Source organism: Rhamphochromis sp. 'chilingali' (assembly GCF_963969265.1).
Source record: "Rhamphochromis sp. 'chilingali' genome assembly, chromosome: 1".
Lineage (NCBI taxonomy): Eukaryota > Metazoa > Chordata > Actinopteri > Cichliformes > Cichlidae > Rhamphochromis > Rhamphochromis sp. 'chilingali'.
In genome coordinates, this window is record NC_137929.1 from 31,447,502 (window position 1) to 31,466,039 (window position 18,538).

General features: G+C 42.8%; 1 protein-coding gene across 4 annotated transcripts in view; it reads left to right on the forward strand.

Moving 5' to 3' along the window:
• The window catches only part of LOC308412070 (regulator of G-protein signaling 12-like), a 46,083-nt gene extending 29,073 nt beyond the window's left edge, over nucleotides 1-17,010 (forward strand). For all 4 annotated transcript variants that reach the window (XM_080906154.1, XM_080906153.1, XM_080906156.1 and 1 more), the window contains 13 exons: nucleotides 223-315; nucleotides 1,984-2,127; nucleotides 2,750-2,932; nucleotides 3,024-3,171; nucleotides 3,898-3,995; nucleotides 4,216-4,407; nucleotides 7,087-7,160; nucleotides 7,276-7,402; nucleotides 7,834-7,930; nucleotides 8,189-8,244; nucleotides 8,736-8,847; nucleotides 9,085-9,636; nucleotides 15,831-17,010. In XM_080906154.1, coding sequence (XP_080762280.1) covers nucleotides 223-315; nucleotides 1,984-2,127; nucleotides 2,750-2,932; nucleotides 3,024-3,171; nucleotides 3,898-3,995; nucleotides 4,216-4,407; nucleotides 7,087-7,160; nucleotides 7,276-7,402; nucleotides 7,834-7,930; nucleotides 8,189-8,244; nucleotides 8,736-8,847; nucleotides 9,085-9,636; nucleotides 15,831-16,114 — 2,160 coding nt within the window. In that variant the 3' untranslated portion in view covers nucleotides 16,115-17,010. The remainder of the gene's footprint in view (nucleotides 1-222; nucleotides 316-1,983; nucleotides 2,128-2,749; nucleotides 2,933-3,023; nucleotides 3,172-3,897; nucleotides 3,996-4,215; nucleotides 4,408-7,086; nucleotides 7,161-7,275; nucleotides 7,403-7,833; nucleotides 7,931-8,188; nucleotides 8,245-8,735; nucleotides 8,848-9,084; nucleotides 9,637-15,830) is intronic.
• Nucleotides 17,011-18,538: the final 1,528 nt, after the last annotated feature.

Sequence of the window (18,538 nt, forward strand, 5' to 3'; positions counted from 1 at the left end):
CACCTCCCTCCTCACCTTCCCTCAGTACTGATCAGAGCTGCGCTCGCCTACACCATCCTGCGCCTACACTTACACCAATCTTGTTACATTACACCCAGTAATATCTGCCCGCTCGACTGGTCTCAACAGCAGCAGAACTGGAAAGATGAGAATGTGATCACCAGTTGAGATTACATAGACAGAGGGGGAAAAAAAACCCTCTTTTACTGTGTGTTTCCACAGGAATTTCTCAAGAAAGAATTCAGCGAGGAGAATATCTTGTTCTGGCAGGCCTGTGAATACTTCAGTCATGTCCCTGCAACAGATAAAAAGCAGGTAAGCTACAGTGTGCAGCTGCAGATCCTGTGACAGTTTTGTTTGGGGGCCCACTGTGAATTGTTGGATTATCCCCTTTAACCAAGGGTCATACTAAAAAATATGAAGTGTTTAAGACCTGAGTTTTCTTTTTTTCTGTAAATCATTTGTCACACAATTAAAATAAGTATTATTTATATATTCTCTTTTAGCTTGACAGTCTAGCATACTTTAAAGCACACTGCTAATTTCCTATAACGTATGTGGAGCTTTTATTTTGAATGGTAAATGGCCTGTATTTGTATAGTGCTTTTACTAGTCCCTAAGGACCCCAAAGCGCTTTACACAACCAGTCATCCACCCATTCACACGCTGGTGATGGAAAGCTACATTGTAGCCACAGCCACCCTGGGGCTACCGGACACTGGCGCCACCGGGCCCTCTGACCACCACCAGTAGGCAACGGGTGAAGTGTCTTGCCCAAGGACACAACGACCGAGACTGTCCAAGCTGGGGCTCGAACCGACAACCTTCCGATTACAAGGCGAACTCCCAACTCTTGAGCCACGATCGCTTTGATCTACATCAGTGACTCAAGATTCAGCTACTCTAGCTAATCTACCTACTTCTCTCTAAAAGGTTCAGACTAAACCGAATCTGCTCACTTAGCTGATGTAGACTCTTAAAATGTACTTTTATTTTGAAAGGGAAACCAAAAAGAGGGGGAAGGCTCTAACATGGTGTGGTCGTATGCACTGCCTACAGACGGCTTTACAGTTGAATCTACATCATAGTTAGGTAACCCCCCTGAGACCCTACAAAGTAACTTACGCCATGACCTGATGTGCACGTACCTGGAAATGTAACTACATCAACGCATCTACGCAACCCGCAACTATTGCACTTTTATTACTGAGATATTATCAACAATGACTTTAGTATAAGGAAGAAGTCATACCCTCATTATGAAGGCTCACAGGGGGAAAAAAGCACAAGAAAAAGTGAGGACCCCGGAAAGAACAGTGTCCCGGGATTTTGATTTGTTTTTATTGTGGCTGGCGCTGCATATACAACACTTGGACATAAGCACAAGGTCATTAAGAGCGCGCAAAAGTATAAATGAATGCTGCCAAAGACATAAGCCACTTACCCAGGTTACAAGAAAGGTTCTAAAAAGAGTTGTGCATACGTCTAACTGTAACAGATATCGCTTACATGTTGTAGCTGATTACTGCACTAGGGGGCAGTGTCACAAACAGCCAGTATGTGGGCTAAGTAAAATTTTTGGTCCTTCAGCCAGCCATAGAAAAGGGCAAACTTATAACATGCGAAGAGCTGAAGTGAAACTAAGTGTTAAAAACAGTCAAAAAAAGTGCTGCGGCCACCATCTGTGCTTCTCATGCTTTATTTTGGTCTTATTTTGGATTTTTTTTGTGCTTTTTCCCATTAACTCCCCTGTTCCTGTTTCCGTCCACTTTTTCAACCAATCACCTTCAAGTTATGTAGAGCTGCATGGTTCTGGGTTGTTTAAGGACTGCATGCAAGCATGTTTCCATTAGATGCATACCCTTTTTTTGGGGGGGGGATCGCTAAACAAACCATAAAACAAGCATGATGGTGTTTGCGTCACTGTGGCATAGCATAACACACACACTCATCACAAATTCTCAACAATTCTCTTTTCTGCAGCTGTCCCAGAGAGCAGGGGAGATCTATAACAGCTTCCTGTCCAGCAAGGCCACCATGCCGGTCAACATCGACAGCCAAGCCCAGCTGGCCGATGACGTGCTAACCTCCCCAAGGCCTGACATGTTCAAGACCCAGCAGCTACAGGTAGCAACGAGACAGCTGTTGAGTTTATTTATTAGTGTTCCAAATGAGGCAGCGGATAAATAATGCGGTGCTCCCGCAGTAATCAAAACATTCAACAAACAGTTTGACTTTTAGTGACAGGCCCTTTGTGAGAACCTCATTTGAATTCTTCAGTTGTTCGGTATCAAGCTGAGGATCAAGCTTTTTCTAGACAGTATTAATGGAGGAGGGATTCTGCGTGCAGTAGGGGGTTCTGTTCTCATCTAGCCTTTAGTCACTTAGCACAAGCATATTGGCTTTTTTTTTTGGTGGCCATCTGCATTTGTTTACAAAAGGGCTCTGAGGCTTTACCAGAGAGATAAACACAAACTGGCATACACCCACAGAGAACCTAGCACATACTGTACACACAGCCCCATAGACACACAGTCAGAGATCTGTATATTTTCAGTGTGCACATGAGTATGATTAAATTTTAACCGTTAAGGCTGCTGTCAAAACATGAGCTGTAACCATATGTTAACACTAGCGGCTTTTTGTCTATTGCACATCTTCTCTTCTCTTTTTATTTATTTATGTATTTTTTTGGTCAAATCCTCACTTACGATGTCTTACTCATCGGCCCCTCTCACCACGTCCGCAGATCTTCAACTTGATGAAATTTGACAGCTATTCGCGTTTCCTCAAGTCCTCCCTCTACCAGGAGTGCATGCGTGCTGAGATGGACGGTCAGCCGTTGCCGGACCCCTACCAAATCCCCTGCAGCCCCGCCCCCTCAAAGCACAGTGCCAGCTCTGACCGCTCCACCCTGTCGACCCCCAAAAAGGTATAGCATTTATTAAAGACACTTCTCACGGAGTTGTGCGGTTGTTGTCCAGACTGACTGATAACGGGTCTATTTGCCTCCCAATCCACAGGACGTCAGAAAGCAGCGCTCAGGGAGGTCACTGAATGAAGACGGCAGAGACGAGAGCGCCGACAAGAAACGTGGCTTCTTCTCTTGGTCGCGCAACAGGAGCTTTGGGAAGGGTCCAAAGAAGAAGGACATCGGAGACATTAACCTCGGTAAGGAGTGAACTGACAACGGTGAATGTTTCAAACGTCCCCGACACAAACGTCTGCAGTGCTCAATTGTCCTTGAATAAGACACCAAATCAGTGCCAGCTCCAGGGCTGGAGTGAGATACATGCAGGGTAGAAGTGAAGAAACACAGCTGGAAGTCTCTCACACACTGAGAAACACACAGACATACCACTGGTACCCTGGCAAAAACATACTTGTTGCGTCCTGACACACTGAGGAGGCCCAAGGAAGGGTTTAAATGATAGTCTTAGTGTTTTTTTTTATTGTTTTGTTTTTAAGTTGTTATTATGTTTTGGGTTGATTTTATTTAAGACTGGCCATAAACTTTAATCTACAATTCCATTTTCTGACTTTTAGGCATACATCCGTAATGATTACTTGTAGTTTCTTTCTCATGCCAGTTGTGTGCAAAAAAACTCGATTCTGTTCTTACTTAATGTGACTAAATATACATTTTACACTCTCTCTAAATGCATTTGTCCTGAAATGAAACTCCAACTCCCACTCATATCCTTTATTTATTCTCTTTGATAAAACGCGCCTTTCTGTTTGCCAAAATCTTCCAGTGACCAACTTCGATACTGAAACACTGTTATTAGTCATATTACACGTCGGTGTTGCATATTGTAAGTGTCATGTAAAATGAGCAGTGCGCTCATGTCTCTCTGACGTGCACTAATCTGTCGTACTCTGCACTGCGCTGTGCAGATTACTGGGGCAGTAATGGGAGGAGGGAGTCCCAGGGCTCCTTGTCATCCGGTACCAGTCTGGAGATGCCCATTTCCTGCTCCGCTGGCAAGATTGAGGTAAGACTCCTATGGACAGGTCACCATGGCAACACAGAGCTCAGTGTCTGGTGAAGCTATTATAATAGGGCCACAGCAGTTTTTTATATACTTCTCAGACCATGGAGTTTTTTTGTTTATGGGTCACATGGAAGAAAAAACACACACACATATATATATATTTATAATATTAAAAAGTATTTATTTATATATGCGTTTATTTTTAATTCTTTGACCATAGTCTGATAATCGCCACTCGGTTGGAGCGTGGGAACGTGCTCCCAAACAGTGCAGCGTGCTGCTACCCAACGGCTCCTGCTCTTCTGTCAGCCTTCGGCCAGGTGCCTCCATCAGGGAAGTCCTCCAAGAACTCTGCCAGAACATTAGTGTCAACGTTGCCGCCGTTGACCTTTTCCTCGTGGGAGGAGACAAGGTGAGAACAAACTGCTGTCAAATGCTGCATACCGTACATCTGCTGCTGCTGTCCCAGTAAGCTAAGCACTGCTACAGAAAGAATTTGAGCGGAGTTATTCAGCTGTGCTTACACTAAGAAAATAAAATGTAGCCTTTAGGAGTTGCTTTGTTTCATTAGGGGTGAGGCTCTCCCAAATAGAGACTTTTGAGTTCTGTAGAACTTATCAGAAGGAAAAAGACAAAGCTTTGGTTACAAAAAAACTATCTGAGAGTCATCAAAGAAAGGGTAGAAGAAACACAGTATCTCACATAGGGGTCACATTCTGTTTACTGCTTACTCTGACTGATATAGGATTTTTAAGAATGATACCAATACCAATATTCGGTTACTTGAAAAGCCAATATGTTGGCAAATATTTCTTTTTAATTTCAGATACATGAAACAGATGTATTTCCCTAAAATTTGTTATGTGCAAATATTTGTGATTCCTTACTGACATAATATGACAACGCAGTTTAAACGTAATCTTGTTACAACGATTCACAGATTACTCATTTACACTCCTTGTTTTGCTGGGATCAGCTGATCGTTGCGTTTGTGGCGTTCTAAAATTGTTGCCAATACGGATGCTCCAATGTGTCCTCTGTGGACAAAGTGTGTAACCTCTTAAAATTGTCTTTTATTGGCCTTTAGAAATACTGATACCGATTGATCAGAAAATGATCGGCCTTCTGAGAAGCTCATCTATGCCAAAACCCAGTTTTCAAAAATCTAATTTTAAGATAAAGGATTGCTTGTGTCATGCTTAATAATATAATGAAGCAGGTGTGCTTCCAGGAACCCCCCAAAGAAGTATTAGCCCTATTGATATATCTGTCAGGCTCTCTCTAATATAAGCTGGGGCACCCATAATTATTCAGTAAAAGCTGATGAAGTTTGAAACAGTGAACATGATAATCATTACTTTGAATGAGGAGAGTGTCAAGCTGACATTTTTCACAATTACAAAAGCAAAACAAAACAAAAATGCACATAATTACTAGAGATGGACCGATCCGATATTGCGTATTGGTATCGGTCCGATACTGACCTAAATTACTGGATCGGATATCAGAGAGAAATAAAAAATGTAATCCAATCCATTAAATATCAAAAAAGCACCTCACAAAACTTGCGACATGGTGTAACTCGGCTCATAACATGTCGGAGCAGTGTGCGTCACGTGATAGAGCAGCTGTGTGTATTTGTAGCCTCGCTAGCAATCCGGCATTTCATCTCCGAGGAAGTTAACCCAGAGAGAAGTAAAGCAAGTGAATGTTTGTAAAGCATTCCCGCGTTAAGCTTAACAACCGATATATGGAGCGACTGCCTCTTCTCTCTCCCTCCCTCTCCTGCTGCTACTTCAATCATGAAACTGATTAATGATCAGCTGATCGGCTTTTCTGTCGTGAGTCCGTCTCTCTTCTTTGTTTTTGGCCCACTTCGCGCCAGAAAGAGGAAACCAGCGGCTGAACAACAGCAGCACGTTTAATCTGTTGTTAGAATTTATTTAATATTACTTTCTACACCAGGATCTTTTTCTATGTACCTGACGGCTGGTAACTGTGCAGGGGCGGATCTAGCAAAGTTTAGCCAGGGGGGCCGATAGGGCATGAACAGGGAAAAGGAGGCACAAAGACATACTTTTCTTTATTCTCATTTAAAATGTCTAGCTTTTAATAAATAATTATCTGAATCTTACACCCAAAGTTTTAATCTGATGTAAAATGTATAGAAGTCATCAGTTTCTCACCCCGATGACTAACCCTATTGGTTAGGTTGCTTACTCTTTAAAATACCAGATTAGGGAGGATGGTGCAGGTTTAAGTTTATTAGATTGATCAGTGTTGCTGAACTATGAAATATTTTGGGTGCAGTGTATTTTTTGCATACAGGTATAACAGAATAGCTTTAGTGTTGTTGTTTATTTAAACTTGAGTATTAACTTATACAAAATGCAGCAAGATATAAAAAAAACCAGTTTTATTGATTAAAAAACACTATATCGGATTCATATTGGTATCGGCCGATATCCAAATTTATGATATCGGTATTGGTATCGGACATAAAAAAGTGGTATGTGCCATGTCTAATAATTACCTTGAAAAAGGAACTTCAGCAGGCCGGGGTGTGTCTTGTGACTTTATAATTTTTATGTCATCTTGACAAAATTAGTGTACACAGTTTAATGATGATGGATGTATAAATACCACATACTGCACAAATGTATGCACATTTTATGTGTTTTTATTTGATGTAGGTTTGGGAGAGAGCAGGGGTGGAAGGTGAGGGGGGGAGTGTTTTTACTACTGCTGCATATTACTGTGAAAACAAATCTTTGTATGCTGCTGCAAAAACAACAAAAATATTGTTTAAAAAAAGATGATGGATGTGCCGCGATCTTGTACTCGAGCTAAGATGGCAGATATTTTTCATATTTACAAAAAAACAAATACTTCCAATATCCAGACACTTAAATATCTGGGTACAGCACACCTGAGGAGTCCTTGTTAGCAAATATAAGTTGTGAAGTGAATCAAAAAGAGAATTACAGATAATTTGTTTTTTTCATTGCTGTTTATAGCGCTCAATACTGTGTTTGATCCTGGCTCTTTATGTACTGCTAATGTGCAGTTTTATGCTTTTTTTCCCTTTTAGCCTTTAGTGTTGGACCAAGACTGTATGACACTAAGCTCCAGAGACCTGAGACTGGAGAAGCGCACATTGTTTAGGTATGAACAACCGATCAGTGTTCCCTTGAGTCTGTTAATCACCTTCAGTTTCTCATTTTGCTTTTCTGCTTTCATTGCTGTCACATTTACTTTGATGCTCTCGGCTCACTGGTAGGTTGGATCTGGTGCCCATTAACCGCTCCGTGGGGCTGAAAGCCAAGCCGACCAAGCCAGTCACTGAGGTCCTGCGGCCCGTGGTGGCCAAATATGGTCTCCACCTCGCTGATCTTGTGGCCAAAATAGTAAGTCGTCTCCAGTGCCTTAATCCTTTTGAAGCTCCCGTGTGTCCAGACAGCAGCCTGTGTAGTGTGTGACTGTGCCACAGGGTGGAGTATCATGGTTAGGGGGGTAAAACGACCGCATCCTTTTCCATCTCTACACAGTGGTTAGCACTCTGACTCAGCCCAGCCTGCTAAGACGAAACACCGGGGCTATAATTAAGAATGACGACACTCCTCAAACATGCCGACTCTCTACTCCTCCTCCTAAACCCCTGTCAGATTTATTTTAGTCCTGTGGGTTTCCAGGCATTATAACTGTATTATACAGTAGACCAGAGCTGAAAGGTGGTTTATAAACTAAGCAAAGGAACACGCGCAGCAGCAGTATTTAGATTTCCGCACAACAGGTGAGGATACTAACATGTTGACCTTCAAATTTTATTTTATAATAGAGCGGCGAGACTGAGCCTCTGGATCTGGGTGCCCCCATATCGAGTCTGGACGGCCTGCGAGTTGTGCTGGAGCGAGCAGATCCCTGTTCAGTCAAAGGTAGAATGGAACAAGAAAACAAAACTGGTTTGTCCTTTCTCATCAAGGCACCAGAAAAATGTAAATCACGCCCACCTCAGTCATCCTGCTGATTAACGTGTACGAGTTTTTGCAAGACGTCTCTCTCATTACGCCTCAAGCACCCTCTCCTCCCCTCTCTGTCTCACACTCTTCCTCATCAGTTTCTCACCCCGATGACTTTTTCATGTACACATCTCTCTGTTTCTCTCTCTCTCTCTCTCTCTCTCTCTCAAATAGACAAATCCAAGTCTTCCTCCTTAAAAAGTCACCCAACCCGGAGTTTTTCTGCGACAGTGAGTACTCGTCACATCTTTATTCTCACACAATGATAAAAAGAGTGGTGTTTTTGTCTTTTTCTGCTGCTGCTTCTGCAACATCATTTAATAACATTATTAACACTGAGCCAATGCTAAGCTATCAGTTGGTGTTTACTTCCTTTTTTTTATATTATTATTACTGTTATTTTGGGGTCTTCCTCTCCCTAACACTGCCTATGGCTGACTCACTCGCTCCTGTTTTCTCCGCTCGAGTTATTGCACCATATGAAGGCAGATCCTGCTTAGTCTGGATTCTATCAGGGTCCTTAAAGACACACAGCCGACAGATGGACCAAGCTCATCTTTACCTGAAGGTCTCAGTAAATCTGGACAAACTGCTCAGTAGGGTGCTTAGCAGCTCGTGCTTAGCTTCGCCCCCATCCCACCCCACCCCTTACGACCTCCCCACACACCACATCGTCCCTCCATCCCCTTAATAGAGTGCCTTGTTATTGTTGAATCTGCAGGGAGATGAGAGGTCAGCACCAAAGGACTTTTCTGTGAGGCCAAGTGGACCAGACTCAGCACTCCCAAGGGATAAGAGAAAACAGAAAAAGATTAATATAGATGAAGCTGAAGGTAAATCCCCCTTTTTCTCCTTATTTGTCTTTCTTTCTTTTCTTTTTTTCAACTTGTGGTGGAATTCTTAGCTTTGCTTTGCCTTTAAGACTAACTCGTGTCTTTGTTAGTTCCACGAGGGTTCTTTTCTCTTAAGAGGAGCGAGGTTGCTCTGCTGCACGTCACACCCAGCTAATCCTTTTCTTGCGTGTGTGTGGAAACTTTCAAGTGAGGAAATGTGCTTGAACTGTTTTCCAGAATTCTTTGAGCTGCTGAGCCGGGCGCAGAGCACCCGAGCCAACGACCAGCGTGGTCTCCTGAACAAAGACGACCTAGTGCTTCCCGACTTCCTGCGACTGACTCCGCCCACTTCCTCTGTCTCCGTGTCCTCCGACCTGGCCTGCTCCACCCCCAACTCCCTGAAGCCGGTTCGAGAGAATGGCATTCCCTCCCGGAGCCCCCTCACTTCCAGCCTACGCTCGGAGAGCCTCGACTCCTCTCTTAGCTCCAGTGCGAACGGACACTCCAGGCGGTGCCTCATGCCCCCTCCACGCCACCCAACCTTCGGCACTCACATGTCCCCCATCCTCCGGCCCTCAGACACCCGTCCAACCCTTCGCACCGTGGAGGAGGACGCCAACACCGACCTGACTCTCATCGGTGAAGGCGACATCAGCAGCCCCACCCTGCTGCCTCCTTCACCATCCCCTGTGTCGTCCTTCGATAGCAGCCTGCCGGCAGCCAACTTCACCCCGCCACCGCCCTGCTCCCAGGCTAAAGACACGGGTGAAGAGGGAAAGTCCAGTTCAGGTATTTCTACAGTGTAACAACCTAACACTCGGTGTGTTTGCGTGTGTGCTTGTGCGTGTGTGTGTTGTACATGCATGTGTGTGGTCAGGAACAGGACCACTTTGACAATAAAACTCCCTCTACACTGACTCTGATGCACTTTAATGACAAATTGATATCGACTCTTTCTCAGTTTGCCTGATTCGTCTTTATCAAGCTCAGCAAAGCATGTGTGTGATTGATCATGATGATTACACTACTCAAGATTGATCTGTAAATAATGACCTGTGTATTTTGTTCCGTGAGTAACGTTTACTTGTATATCACCTCCCTCGCCACAAATTGTTGAGTTGAACATGTGACTGACATAAGCGGATTTCCAGTGATATATTTTGTCCTTTTGGGTGCATGCAAAATGTGACTGATTGCAGATCTGTTGAATATCAATGAAATATACACAATGCGTAGAGATTAATGATCAATATTTGACAGTTATGTGGACGCTAGATGTTGTACCGAAGATTAGAAATCAGAGGAGAAAAAAAAGATCAGCTTTCATGTACAAAAAAAAGAAAATTGAGCCAGACTGCTGCACAGTGTTGGACCTGCAAATACCTAACAGTCGGTACATATAAATGCTGTATCCCTATCCATCCCACCTCCTCTACTTAAGAGCAATTCAACAATGTCCGTGTCAAAAAGCTAGATGTTTTTTTCATTCTCTTTTTACGCAATGCTACAAATCCGGTGAGCCATTAAACAGCTCATGCTGTAGCAGTTTGAGCAACGGTGAAAAATTATTAGTCATTGGAGGACAAGTGCTCCTTGGCGCTGGTGACATTGTTGAAGTGCCTGTCATTCTTTACCAGGCTCATTCGCTCTCTAGGTGCCTGTTTGTAGATAATCACTGCCAATAATCTCTGTACCTGTGATTGAATAGATCTAATAAATGTTAGAATTGGAAATCACTCTCGTCTGTCTTTTTACACGTTTGTCAGATCAGTCCCTCCCCCCCACTCCTCCCCTCTCTCTCCCCGCCACCCGCCGCTTGTCCTCTCCACCTCCACATGCCTCCTTCCGTTCTCTCTTAGCTTTTTTTGTTTAATTTGTTTTTTCTTTTTCTGTTTTTTGTTGTTGTTCTTGTCTAGTGGCTTCCTCCTCTCATCAGCTCCCACTCCTCCGTGTCCTTCCTCGTGCGCGCTCATTTCACAAGTGTCACTGCTCGCTGGGTGTCTTTATTGTTTTTACTCCTAGGATCTCTCGGTGTGTGTTTATTCTGTGTCGTTGCTCAGCCGACCTGCTTCTTGTTGTTGCTGTTGTTGATGATATAACACATATTGCTTTTATTTCTTTAAATTGAGCCACTGCTGTTCGCGCGCGTGTGTGTGGGTTTTGCATTGGGTTTGCAAAGCTTTGCCTCGGCATTGGTTCATCGTGCTCTGAGTGCATGGCCATCTCTCGCACACATTTCCCGCCTTTATGTGTTTTTTTTTCCCGCTCCTCCGTGCATATGTGTGTGTTGTCTGTGATGCTATGTGAAGTGAAGTAGTGATTTGATCTGTGACAGTGTTGCTTTGATATCCTACATGTGATGATCGCGGCTTCGAGTTGAAGCCTTTCCTGACACGCTGTGAAGTCGTCAGAAAAGAAGATAACCACACTCCTGTGTTCCAGCTACAGAGCAGCTCCGGCTGCTCTTTTTGATGCACCTCAAAGCACTTTTTTAAAGGGGCACAAACATGACCTTATTGCCTTGTCTTCATATCTACGCTTTTAATGCAAAGCAGGGCTTACCCACACAAGACGAGGAGGATAAATCGAAGCTTTTTCAGCTTTCATACAGCCTCATTCCTCTTTTCTGGTTGCTAAGCACATCAGGCTGATTCTTCCCACCACCGGGCGCCATGGTAACCTTATCCACGAGTTGTCTGAGCTACAGATAGAAACTGTCACTACTGGTTTTCATCTATCTCCCTGCCTCTTTCTCTCAGTTTCTCTTTTCTCTCGCTTGCTAAAACGGGAGCAGAGCAGTGATTCGGTATGGCCACGCTTTAAGCGCAGTTTGCCACCTTGGTATCACCGAGGCTGTGCTGGGATCTTTACAGCGAGCTAAAACGCCTCCACTTTCTCACTTTCTCACTTTTTGGACTTTATGAAGTTGTTACATTTGAGTTTGGGTGGAAAGTTAAGCTCGCTGGCTTTCTTTAGTTTAAGACAAAGTAAACCACCCACAGAGTACAGTTGCATCTTTAATTCCAACTGCAGCGAAGCCAATGTTGTGCAGTAGCAGCGTTCCTCTTCTTTTATCTGTCATCCTGCTGACTTCAGGCACTGCAGAGATGTCTCCTCGCTTTCTGTATTACTGTTAGACTGACGCCCTCTGCTGTTCCGAGAGAATAAGAATACAGTAATTACTGCTTTGGTAGCTTGACATGGATCTCATTTTAATGCCATGCAGAAAGTCAAAGACATCCTTTCTACAGCAGCAGAAGTGCATCACGCGGTACCATTTTTCACATTTCCTCTAATTCTACTGGAAAGTCACCAGTGTGCACACATGACAGTTACACAAATATCTTGAACTGCATATGGTTTGAATCCAAAAGAAGGCTAAAGTTCTTCAGTGATCTGAAGCTTTTAGTACCTTTAATGGGTACTAGTTTTATAGTTTAATAGTTTTATAGTTTAATTAAAGCCCTAATTAAACTATAAAAGACAAAATCAGAAAGGAGAACCAGGGCTGAACTTGATGCTCCCTCTTACTCCACGGCTCTGTGGGGAATAGAATGCCCACTAGGGGGCGACATTACACAGTGTATCTCTACACAGCACTGATTCAGACTCAATTTAAAGTGTGTTTAGTTAAGTCAACAATAATGCTGCCGTCTTCATAAACAAGAACAGACGGCCATCTTTGTCTGAATACTAAGCAATAAATTACAGAAGTGAATAATTCAGCAAGTTCACGACAAGAGCTTGTTTGTCTTGAGTTTTCTATTTCTTCTTATACACTCATGCTGAGGGAAGATTAAAGGATTCCTTGGGGTAATTGAGACTCTATCTCAGGGCATTACAAAGTGCTTTGTAATGACTCGATTTCAGCTGCCTGCATCTGAGGCACCATGCCACTGAGCTGTCCTTCAAGCCCGCTTCACCCGTTTCTTCGTCTTCTGTCCTCGAAGCAGACAGCTGCTGATCCCCGGGCCTGCCTTAGCATCCATCTGGCGGTCAGAGGAGGGCTTGATGTGGATCTTTTGCAGGGAGACTAAGTGAGGACTGGAGCTGGTTCCGTTCTGTTCTGGCTGCTTGAGCTCAGCGTCCTGCTGCCGCCATGGCTGCTGAAAGGAGTTGCCACAGGAGGAATGGCCATGTTAAACAGTTGTGCCTCATTATCACATGGTGCAGACCAATCAGCAAGCACACCACTGAATCCATGCATGAGAAGCATGTATGTGTAAATGGTAGAAGTGCACACACCAGGTCCAGAAATTACATTTGAGTAATGGCTACATGAGTTTGATCTCCCATGACTAAGCAAAGTAAAGCTTATGTTATAAGCAAAAACCATATTTAAACCCTATCTTGTAGGTTTATTGTGAGTAATATTAAAAGGTTTACCATATCAGTACAAAGCCAGGTGGCTCAGTCAGTGGTCTTTAACGAACTGCGATATTAACAACCTCACTGTAGGAGTGGGGGCTGAGAACAGAGAAGCCTTTCCCAAATTTTCTAGTTTGTGACTAGAGCTAAAACAAACTGCGACTTCATTATTCTTTTGACATGAATTAATTTTTATAGTTGATTACTTGTTCCAGCCAGGCTAAACTTTATCTGTAGGTGTGAGGGTTTGCTGCGTTCCTCTTCTATGATTGTGGACTGAATTACCCCCAAATTATTTTGTACCAACAGAATAAGACTTTAATTAAAGGTAGGGTTTGTGAAAACCTATGTCTTCACTATTTTCTCTCACATTCTATAGATTGCGTAAAATAGCCATTAACTATTATTTAATAATTGGCCTGAACATAATCCACTTGTATTGCCCTATTAGCAAGCAAAGCAAAATTCAAGTAACACTAGAAATGCTTTGTAAGCAAAATGAGGTAAACCAGCAAACGCAAGTGCTGGAAACTATTACACAACCGGAAAAGTACTTGTAGGTTTTCTCCCTCACCCCCCAAGTATGATTGTTCAAGCTGTTGCAGGATAGATAGGTTTGCTGGGTCTACATAAGGTCAGCTGTTGGAGCTCACTGACAGTGTTTACATATATATCGGACAGCAACGAATAACAGCCAGTCGAGTTCAGAGCATCTGTGTGTTGAAGTGTAGTGCTTATGTCCGTGTGTTTACAGTCTCTGGAGGCCACATGGTTCACATGAGATGTGGAAAGTTTATCACCCATAGCTGTAACACCAGCATCAAAAAGAAACGCTGGCTTTGTGGCTTCTTGAGTGCGCTTGCATTAGCGAAGAGAGGGGAAGTTTGAGCATGTTTTATTTATTATCCTGTAGGGGTATTGCGATGAAGTCATGCATCTCTGGGGTTAAAGGAAATAAAGACAGTAATGTTCAGATGTGTCGCATCAGATTTTATTGCACTGAATTACTGTACAGCATATAATCCTGTCAGTTTTTAGTCCGATCTTTCTGACGAACCAGCTATAAAGTTGAGCAAGTTTAAGCAGAAGTGGTTATGTCATCAAGTCTATCATGACAACAGCTGGGATGATTACACAACTATAGAATGCTTAAAATATAAAAAAACAAGCCCACTATTCAACTTAAAATCAAGCAAAGTGGAGTTAAAATGTGCACTCGCACGGTGTGACAGATTTTGCTTGAGTGCTTTTGAAATCTGGCATTGCTGTGCTAAACATCTGGCCGTCAGCCAGTGTAATAAGAGGTAAAAGAGATGTGAAGGCCAAGAATGAATAGTTTTGCACATCTGTGCAGTCACTCCTGTGTAAATGAACATTTTTGGAAACCACATTGATTATCTAAAGCTGCACTCAGTGTTTCTGTTAAACAACAGATCAACATATAAAGTATAAGGTAAGAGGAACTGCACTGAGCCCGGTGTAAACGGACTGTAACAAAAAGATGGAAGTAGCTACCCAGACAAAACAAATTATCAAGTTATTGAATATTGGTTAACACCGGCAAGCATGGTTGTCAAGCTGCGAAACTGCACAAAATGTGTGGCTGCACATCGCGCTAATTAGATAGCTGCTAATTAGATAGCTGCTAATTAGTGCTAACATATAAGTTAATACTTGAAATTTACCCACTGAAAATGGAGTGCAGTGTTTTCAGGCCGGCTGTTTGTACATTATTTGTCAAAAAAACAAAAAAACAAAATGAAATGCTGTCAGGAAGAGGAAATTAGCTGAGACCAAATTGTTTAACATGGCAGTCTCTGGGGATTGGAGTCAGGTCCAAGTGGCCATTAATGGAACTGCGGTTTTTTAGCACTTCCTGCATTGACTTCAGAAAGAGGGTGTAGCTTACAGAGTAGTAGGATTTCTCAAGCGTGATTATACCTTCTGCTTGGATCAGACAGAGTGATGGTCCGTGTGGACATCCATGTGTCTCCCCTTTTTTTTTTTTTTCTTTTTTTTTTTTGTGGCTCATCCATCTACTGCTAACTACACGTGCGCCTGAGGCAGTGGACTTCAAAGAAGTATGATTACTTGGCTGTTGGGTCTGCTTATTCATTTCCCAACACCATCCTGCATATAACGTTAGAAAACTATTCCCCAGGATCTTTTGTTGGTGGACTTGGTGGACATGGGCGCTCACACTAGAAGCAATTTGCCTATTGGCTGCTTTTTAGTTGACGGGTGATCACTGGTGGACATTCCAGGCTTTGGTTGCTTGTCCTTCATTCTTATTGGTAATCTCACACCTCAAAGTTGAGAAAGGTTTAACTTGGCATCTACCTACTTTTTGCATTCACTAGCAGAAATTTTGCTCTCTGTCGCTTACAGTTACTGAATGTCACTTTTGGTGGTCTGTGGTTGCCATGTTGGTGCTAGTAACTTCCTGGGTGGACAGCCCTTTAAAGTACAGTGAATGGTTCCTTATGATGTTATATCATTTGAATGCAGAATGGGCCATCCCACCCATCATCTGCAATATCCAAGTATCTCTTGTCTCTAAATCAATTTATCTTATATCTTCCATGTTTTGCTTTGTTTTTCTCTCCCTTGCACAGAGGCGACAGAAACGATACCTAATGCCAAGTCACCTCCTAAAAAAGCCAACGCTGCACATACCATTCAGGAGGTGATGGATGTGGAGGGAGTACATCTAGAAGAAGGAACAGCGGAGACATCCCAGGGTGAGGACTCTGAGTTGAGTCTGAGTTTTCAGGGCTATGTCGCCGAGCTGCGACAGTGCCAGAGCAAAATGAGAAACGCCCAGATGCCCCAGAACGGCCGCAACCCACCGGAGGGCCAGGACTGCAACACAGATCTTTACAAGGCCACCATCGTCTAAAGGGACCCCCCCCCCTCCCCCCCATCCCCACTGCTGCACTTTTAAAGCCTGAGCGACTGTTGTTTGAGGAGATGTAGTCGAACAATGTGCTGCATGTACAAGTTGTCAGTTTTCTTTACTAAAGCATCAATATTATGGTGATGGATATTGTATATTTGTTTAAAAACAGTTCAGGCATCCTGTTGACTTCTAGTACCGGTTGTAATTTTGGGACAGTGATATGTTTTGTTATTGGTATGCTTTGATAATTAACTATTTTGAGCCATGTTAGGCTAAATAATAATACCACAGAAGAAGCCTGAAACTCACTTTGGGGTACCAGTTGATAATAATTGTACACAATTTAAAAAGTGGAAATGACTGAGAAACAGGACACTGCTTGATAAGAAGCTGCTTAACATCTTCTAAACAAAAAAACAATGTAATAACCGGCAGCCTTCTGGTGGTGGAAACCAAAAGGTTAAAGCTCAGGAAAACGCTTGTTCAGGTTCTTGATAACAATTTCGAAACCATCACCAAATGATTTAATAAGCTGTTAAGCTGTTTGGGTATATTGAGTTTTACATTAAAGTCCCAATTAACTGTCCACCCATTACCTTTTTCTGCTAGTCTTGCGCTGAGAAAAGTTGTGAGATGCAATTGAAATAGCAATGATAATTTAAAAATCTAGAAAGTAAAGCTTGACTTTTGTTTTACGTGTCCTGATTAGAAAGTAGGACCACATGCTAGGAGAGGACTCTTAGATATTTGACTATTTCTTGTTCATATTGTCTTCCTGTGTTGTACAGATGACACATAACAGTACCTCTATCGTCTGTACTTTCTGCTTCTGTGGTTGTGAGGTTGTCCTAATTGTTGAACAATTAAAAGGCTTCGATGGCTCTACTTTCAACCAACTGTGTGTCTTTGCTTTTGTGCTTTCATCGTGTAAACGAGGGGGGAATGCTTCAAATGTTTCTTTGTTGTTGTATCTAATGCAAAGTCTTCATTTCATACTTGGTATATTTGACCAGCTCGATGTGTTTGCTAAGTTAGTTAGAGCTGTCAATAATTAACAACGTAGTCTTCAGGGCTGAACGATTTCCCATCTGGAAAGTCCACCTTCACTTGCTACTTATGTGCTATTTAGAGGCCCAGCCTCCTCTTTGTATTTTTAGCCCAACATCTGGAGGAAGATTATTACAGCTGGTGAAAATTAGAGGTTAGATTGCATGACTGGGGACTTTGACTTGATACAGCATGTCACTGCTGGAATGCTGACAAGATATGAAACTCTTACTTAGTTGACTTCCATGCTTTACCTGATTTCAGAGGTATTTTCTTTAAGGAGTTCTTCTTAGGAACAACAATTCCTTTGAGGTCCCAAATTATCTTCCCGATGAGACATTTCCTTATCTTGAGATGTTATTGAGCATAACACCTGTGAAAGACACTACTTTTCATAGTCACACACACCTATTTCACTTGTATTTTGCAACCTTCAACTCCAGATTTAGAAAACTCATTGTGTACATTTCAGGACAGAAACCTTCTAGATGACAGATTACCTGAAGAGAACTGCAAACTGAATGAAGGGAGTGCTGACAGGAACAATAATGCTTGAAAATGCACATTAAAGGTAAATGCGCCTTACTTCTTTGTCCTTGTATCCCCTTGTATCCCCAAGGCTTGCTGAAGTTTAATCTGAGTATCAGAATGAAGAAGAAAATTGATTTAAGGACTTTCATGGTTGTTGATGTCAGATGAGTGGAGCTGAGTATTTCAGAAACGGCCGATGTGTTCCTGCACTCGCTATGGTTCATAGAGAACGGTCTGAAAAGAGAAAATATTTGTAAGTGACGGGTCTCTGGGTGGAAATGTCTGGAGAATAGCCAGACTGGTCCAGGTGGATACTAACCACTCATTACAACCAAGGTATGCAGAAGAGCATCTTCAACAACACTTCCAGCCTTGAAGCAGATGGCCTATAGCAGCAGAAGACCGCACTGTCAACTAAGGAACTGCCAACAGGAAAGTGATACTGCAAACAATATCTCACCACAACTATTGGGACAACAGAAGATTGGAAACATGTTGTCTCGTCTGATGAGTCTCCGTTTCTGCTGCGACATTCAGTTGGTAGGATCCGTATCTGGCGTAAACATGAAATCAATCCCGAATTGTATCAGCGGTACAGACTGCACCGCTTAGTGAGCACCATTGAGACACCACAGCCTACCTGAGTATTGTTGCTCTCTATGACCACAGTATGCCCATCTTCTATTGGCTGATAATGTGTCGTGTCACAAAGTTCAGATCATCTCAAACTGTTTTTTTAAACATGACGATGAGTTCACTAACTCAAATGGCCTCCACAGTCATCAGATCTCAATCCAATAGTGCATCTTTGTTCTCTATTGTGGTAGCACGGAAGATTGGCATCGC